At 43.8% G+C, this 7,727-nt stretch overlaps 1 protein-coding gene across 1 annotated transcript in view; it reads right to left on the bottom strand.

Moving 5' to 3' along the window:
- The window catches only part of hspa12a (heat shock protein 12A), a gene marked incomplete at its 3' end in the record, with an annotated part of 30,371 nt that extends 23,695 nt beyond the window's left edge, over positions 1–6,676 (bottom strand). Inside the window, exon 1 of the mRNA XM_084470090.1 lies at positions 6,424–6,676. Within this exon, the coding sequence (XP_084326216.1) occupies positions 6,424–6,463 (40 nt within the window). The 5' untranslated portion in view covers positions 6,464–6,676. The remainder of the gene's footprint in view (positions 1–6,423) is intronic.
- Positions 6,677–7,727: the final 1,051 nt, after the last annotated feature.

Below are 7,727 nucleotides of genomic sequence, written 5' to 3' on the forward strand. Positions count from 1 at the left end.
CCCCGCCGCAACCAGGCACCACTACACTTGCGGCTGGAGAGGCGTGTCGGTGAAAAGCAGGGGCGTGTTCCGGCGCAATTGGTACTTGGTGCTATTTTAGTGATCTAAAAAAAGCGCCAATGCAATTGCGCCACTGACCGAAAAATACCTGGTCTATAGTGGATAGCGCAGTTGTTGTTGCTATTTTGACGTGCCATGGCAGGTCGGAACTACAACATAGCCTACGCTTACACACACGTAGGCTATACACAGCACAAACATGTAAACTATTAACCTGATTTAAATATTATGATGTCAAAGATTATTCATATGTGTGAAACTGCATAGAAATAGCGTGTGGATTGTGGAAACATTTTTTTCCATAGGGCTGCATGAATGAACATGAATGAAGTATAGTAGGCTATGCCATGCGTTAAAATAATAATAATAACAATAATACATTCGAGCAAAGTATATTCCAGGCTTCCAAAACAAAATCTAGTTTTAGGGTAAATGATTGGTTAAATTATTTGGGAAAGAACAGCTGATACAACGGAAAGTTGTACTTTTAAATCAATGCATTTGAAGCGGAGACTGCAAACGCGATGTCAAAATATCAACTTGTCAAGTCAAAATGCGCTGGATCTTAAAGGGGATGGGAGATGCCAGATGTCACTCTCATTGGTTTATTGCATGTTACGCCCAAAACACACCTACGGGTTTCAGCCCAACCTATTTTAGATTTGCGCCGGGCGCAAAGCTAATTTATCTCGCCGTTATAATAGCTAGTGGTGGATTTTATGATTCGTTTGAATGAATCAGTTTGCGTCGGTCAGTTCTCCAAGAAGAGTCGTTCATTCGTTTGTTCGTTCGTTCGCATTTCCGTTAGCGGTGAATCATGATTCTCAGTCACTGAGTCGGTCAGACTCGGCTCCTCCCTCGTTCTCGTTCAAACGAATCGTGAATGCACGTTCTCAGCCAAGTCGGTCAGACTCGGCTCCTCCCTCGTTCTCGTTCAAACAAATCGCGAATGCACGTTCTCAGCCGAGTCGGTCAGACTCAGCTCCTCCCTCGTTCTCATTCTCAAACGAATCACGATCGTGCAATGGTGCAAACGGTCATCAATCAACACAACATTAACTAAGTTCCTTTTAGCTGAGGAGTGCTTCATGTTCGGAATCGGGATGTTGTTGCCTGGCTGGCTGACTCTTGTGACTTCTCAGTCCTCGAGTCTTCACCACTAAACACAGTCAGTGAATGAACGGCGACTCGCGAGTCAGCGACTAGTGGGTGGAGCTGGGAGTCGAGTCTCGGAGAACGAACGAGACGAACGACGACGAACGAGAGCGGCGAATCAGGTCGGTTTGTTCGTTTTAATGAGTCGTTCATTTTAACTGATTCGTTCGCGAATGAGCCACCACTAATAATAGCAACAGCACCATAGAACCACCCACAAAGTACTTTGACTTTGCGCCTTGACGTTTGCGTTTTAGACCGTCTAACTAGGGCCCGAAAGACATAAATGTTGAGAAATCACACTAAAAATGGCTAGCAAGCGAAAGCTAAACCAGAGTGTTTCACTCACACACTTTGGGTTCACATCCAAAAAGGTGGCACTCAGAGATGAAGACGATGCTGGTGCAGCTAGCACAGTGGGTCCACTCGTTACCAGAGGATCCTCTCTCATCCAGTGACAACTATAATGAACGTTGTTAAAATTATCTATGATAATACTGGGGTCGACTCATGTAGCCCCATTATCGCACACGGCCACTTTGAAGGTTTTTTGTCGTGCCGGTGAGTGTTCCATGCTGAAATGCTGTGTTTTATATTGATAAGTAAGGTGTACAGAGCCCATTTTTGGCATACTTGTAGCTTGAATACCTTTCTTGTATGAGAACCTTTATCCTTTCTTTTGTCTGTTGCTGGTTGGTCGCAATCGTATGATAAACCAGAAATTGTGCAATAGTAGGGGTCGTGCGATAATAGGCGTTAAGTATGCTATAGGCCTACTGCATGAGAAAATTTAGATCGATATTGCGCAACAATCGGGAGATGGGGACCCCCCCCAAATATTGAAGGGGATTTCGCACACTGATAGGATGTCTTCCTTGAGTGGGACTTGGTTGAACACAATAACAAGCATACCAGGATCAAGCAAAGCGTACTATTTCTCTGTAGGCATGCTTTCCATAATGTTAGAATATAATCTGAGCCTGTCAGTAGCAAATATGAGCACATTAATAGGACATACATTGACAGTAGGCTATTGCCCCAAAGGATTACATTGCAGTCTGTTTTCGCAGATTATGGCGAAAGCATCTTCTCACACAATACTGGACCAATTAAACTATAGCTGTTTCATTAGTTCCCAATACCCAAAATGGTCAGAAAATAGGGTCCAGGTTGAAAAATAGTTTTCCTGTAATGATGATCTGTTCATTCAATAATAATAGGTAATGGTGAAATTTGATACTGCAGAACATGAAAGAGGAGGTTTATTTGCTCTAAATGAAGCGGTACATTGGACAGTTGCTGGTTCCTTTAGAAGCACTGGGCCAACGTGCGTTTTGGTTGGAGACTTTGACCCGAACAACCTATTGGCCCTCACACTGATAACTTCCTGGACATTGGCGAGCACACACACACACACACACACACACACACACACACACACACACACACACACACACACACACACACACACACACACACACACACACACACACACACACACACACACACACACACACACACACACACGGTAAATTAATGAATTGTATCAAGTGCTAGTGCTAATTCTAAAAGGCCTCCCTTCATTACTGTGAGTCTATATTCCTTCAGCACAGACGTGAATAATGTCACATCTGTGCTGTGTCACAATGGGGTCTGGTTGTATAAGAGACATGACAGCCCCGGGACAGACAGAGCTGTTTGTCAGCCCAGAGAGAAAGAGACACATTCACCAGGCTCTTCAAACGGCGAACACAAAGTACAATTAGGAATTCTAATTGTAATTCTATGTTGGAGGCGTTGGTAGGCAAACTGGTGCTGTACGGCATAAGCAATTTGTTAAACTTGGTTGTTAGGAATATAAGTATATTGTATTTTTTTTAAAGTCTATATATATCTGTGATTTGTACTTAAAACAAGAACTCTACAACAATTAAATATATCATGATTACAGATAGCAGAACATGATTCAATACAGACATTCTTATACACAGCTGGAAAAGGACTCAGAATGCCATGCTCCCCCCCCTACTTTATTTACTATAAAGTAGAAAAGTAGTAGTTTAATAGTTTAATAGAGAAGCATACGATTCATACTTTTCCATTCTATACCAAATGAGCATGAGCAGGATAATTCAGTGTGACTACATGCAGAAGGGGGCTTTGAGCTAAAATACAGTCTGGATCTCATCTCTAAACTCCAGGAAGAAGAGACTGTTGAAATAGCTTGTTCTAAAAGAGTCTCACATTGCCTTTGATTGAATTATTTCCACTTTCACAATTGTCATTTCCAATACCAAAACGATCAGTTAGTTCAGCTATAAATTAAAAAAGACAATTCTTCCTTTTCTTATGTTCAGATATTTGTCCTCGGTTTGTTCCTGTAGCCATCAGGTGTTTCCTCCGAATGTGGGTGCTAGCCCACTCCATTTGACTCTTCTGAACATGTATTGAGAACTACTCCCCTACACACGGACCTACTCGTGTACCAACACCACCTTATTAAGATGTTTCACTACAAGTCCACACCTCAAGATCTCCACCTGGAGTTCAGCGTCTTGACTCGTAATGAACAAACTCATTAGAAGCCCTGGAGCCCTTGATGGGTCGATTTCTGGCCACTTCGAAGAACAAGCAGTCCTTGCAGTTCAAGTAATTCAGTTGAGTGTTGCTGGAATAAACTTGTTTACTATGTTTCCATCTCTAGCTACATCAGACCGGGGACACCCAGTGATTCAGAAAGATGCAAACTTTACAGCAACAGGGTCGCATCACATTTTCAAAAGAGCGCATTTTAGTTTGATGAAACTATGAATCACTAGCACTTGCTAGCCTTGCTAATCTTTTGTTCCTATAACTAGGGTACACTCTCTCCAACGAGTTACTACAAGTGTCTATAAATGTAATGTGTCTCCTAGGCTTGGATTCTGCAGTAATGAGGGAAGTATATCACAGGGCTTTACATGGAAATACATTAATTGGGTCGTTATCATACAACCAATCATCTTCAACCTAAAATAATCATGACCCCGCCCCTCCAGCACTGGATGGGGCGGAGAAGCTGTGTCTACCAATGACAAATGGCTTGTCGGCTGACTTATAATATAATTTCAGCTAAACTCATTAATATAAATGAAAGTCTTAAAATGGTATTTCATATAGTGGACAGCATAGACCTAATGATACATCGATCACATTAGACAGACTATAGTTAGTTCCAAAGTTTCCCTATTCAAGAAGACTTGTTATGTACTTGTTTCCCGTTTGGCCACATAGAAACTGAAAGATAGGTCATCTTTGTGTTGGCCAAAAGTGGGGCACAGCTGAGGTTCCACAACTTGCTGTTCGCTACAGAGGAGAAGCTATGAATTATTAATGTCCTGAGTGTGTATCCCTGCATACACACAGTCCAGCTACATCTCTTCTCTACCATTTCTCCCTCTGAGAGATGAGAACAGTGACCACTGAGAATGTCTCCAAAATATTTAAAATATTTTTATGCAATAGTCTTGAAAGCATCTTCCAACTGGATAGAAAACACATGCAACATAAATACAACCTCAAGTCACAGATCTGACTTATTGGATGTCTGATCATAACGTACACATGACTCTAGTCCTGGGCGAATCTGGCCCCTAACAAAGAACGTCTTCTCCTCAACACCAGAGCACTAGCCCACAGAATGAGTATTTCATTTAAATATAATTTGCCAGCCAGGCCACACAAACAAACATTTGTGTCAGAAGTGGTTTACTACTAACTGGTCATTCTGAAGATTTGTCTGCACTATAACTGTCAATTGTCTGAGATAAGATAAGAAATAAGATAATGGTACTTAATTAATCCCAGATTGGAAATATGATGTGTCACAGGCTTCTGTACAGGACAGAAGTAGGTTTAAAAAGATTTTTTTTTAAAAAGCAAGACTAGAATTACAAAAAAAAGATACAGAAAATATGTCTGTAAAGACAACAATCGTAGTAGAAGTGTAGATTTCCGTTTTTCTATGGAGTGAGTCATCAAGTTTGGGCTGCAACACAGTATACTCTCCTCCACAGGTTCTCGGGAGGGGAGGGAAGGTCAATGGCTCGGAGCCCAGACTGAGTTGAAAAGAACGATCAGTATATTTGAATGCTGAGCCGGTGAGAGTGGAGCTATACTGCAGAAGTCTCCCACTCCCTCCCAGCATTAAAGAAAGAGTCTAGTAGTGTGATGATACAGATGGAGGTGTGAGACCGAAGAGGTGATGTTACTGGAATGTGGTTGGGGGGAGGGGGTGCATCATGCATGTGCTGCTAGCTTTTCATGCTAACGCGAGATGTAGCAGTTGAGAGGACTTCAGGTGTGAATGGGGAGGGGGGATTCAAACAGGACCCACCCTCCCCCCAAGCCAAAAGGCCCACACTCGACCACCGCTCCCGGAGTCCCATGTACAACAGGCTATGCTAGGCTAGGCTAGACACTTTGATGAGTCAGGAGTATATCACTTTGTTTGGACATCAGGGAATCACATTAGCAGCTAACTCCACTTGCCTTGCAGGGCCTTCTTGGAAAACATTAGGCAGTGCCTGGTCAACTCAAGTCTGCATAAATACACATCACTATACATAAATAAAAAGGTCTGGATAACTGGAAAAACATCCATTCGTTGGTTTAGGGTTATCGGGGCATTGAACCTGGTTCCGGGACCAGATCTCCCAGTCACCTGAGTAGTGATGAGGCAGGCAGACTTTTGCTGCATTGAGTCAAGCCTCCTGTGGGACGGAACCACGTGACCAAACTGCACCGTTATGGAGGAGCTGAAGTGCGCTGCGATGCAGGAGGCAGACATGGTGGACATCGGCCACATTTACACCACGTTTGGAATAATTAAATAACACAAATAACCTACATGTCGAATACACGGCCAGATGAGATGTGAACGAGCCGTTGCGTAACCACGGATGCACATCAAACTATCCTCCATTGGAGGTAACGTTAGGCGAGGCTTTATTGCAATGCGGCTAGGCGGGGAATGCCAGCGATTCTCACACGCAGCCTTGTGCTGCAGCAAAGGTCACAATAAACATTTAAGGCATTTACAATCACAGCGTTAATAGTAGCCTAATATTCACACAGCACTCGCATCCTGGGTCCCAGTCGTGTCTACGCATTGACTGCGGAAAGCACATTTCCCTATGCATACCCAAAGTTATGGTGTTGAGTCTTTACCTGATATAAGGTTTTCAGTTGCCGATTCTTTCTCACTCATTATATCCCGCCGGGTCTCCTCCTCTTGTGCCTTCTCTGCTATGCAGCCACACCAAGCAATGTTTGGCTCTTATTCGGAATACCCTATTACACGAGAAAAAAAAGTGAAAAACACCCACTATGCGTTAGTTCCTCCGTACCCCGTTAAACCTCTTCTCCTGTTTTTTGTGATTCCCCCCTCTTATCTCAGAAGAAGAGCGGATTGTTTAGCAGCATCAGCTGTCTGCAGGCGGCTACGGCTGGGCGTTTTTTAAAAGACGGAGGGAATGTGAGGATTTGCGCTAAATTCTCTGCACCATTTGAAGAGAGTGAGAGAGGAGGATGTCGTGAACCCCAAGCTTCCACTTCCACCAAAGTGTTGGCTGCCCCGCCCCTCCAGTCGCTGGCGCGGCTGTCCTGGCCAAGAATGTGAGCCCTTCCACCAGCTTTGTTATGGACAGCAGGCAGCAGGGATGCAGGCTCGCCGGAACAGTATTAGCAAACTATCCGACAACTCTACTGCTGCTGCTGCTGCACACACCCTTTGATCAGAAGACCAAGCCGTACTGCGCACTGTTCAACGACCGATCAATTGATCAGACGACCAATGGTGATGCCATTGGTTGATAGGATAAATACTTTGGGAAATATGTAGACGGTTCATTTTAGATAGTTATGTTTACTTCAGCGACTGAAAGAATACGGGAAGCTAGTATTACCACTACTTTATGAGAAGGAACATGGTATTATGAATGATCAATTTCCCTGATTGGAATTCCAAAGAGTAGCTTTTTCCTTAAGCATCATATCAGTTTACCAGACTGGTCGATATGACTGCTGTGCTGCTATGCTAAAGTAGGCCTATAGGAGGTGGGAGGATAGTCAAGTTTAAGGCGGTCTGACCCCCAGCTACAAGGTTATTGGTGCGACATACAATGTCCTCAATCGAGCGGTCAGCGTCCTTGAACTGCACGGCTTACCGCTTCATCGGTATATTCACAGCGCCTCCGAAACTAGCTGTTGCATTTATTTGCTGAGTCACAGATGCCCCGGTGTAGCATCACAAGCATTGCTGTGTCAGCGAGAAAAATATGTTGATTGTGATTTCAGACGCACAAACACGTACGCGCGCACGCACGCTAGCACGCACACACACGCACGCTAGCACGCACACACACGCACGCACGCCTGCATGCACACAATGGCCTCCTGAAGAAGAACTATTGTGGAAAAATAATTAAATTCTAAAACTGCAAAGTCCACAGTGCCCTCGAAATAAACACAGT

This window comes from Micromesistius poutassou (assembly GCF_964030765.1).
Source record: "Micromesistius poutassou genome assembly, chromosome: 7".
NCBI classification, from domain to species: Eukaryota; Metazoa; Chordata; class Actinopteri; order Gadiformes; family Gadidae; genus Micromesistius; species Micromesistius poutassou.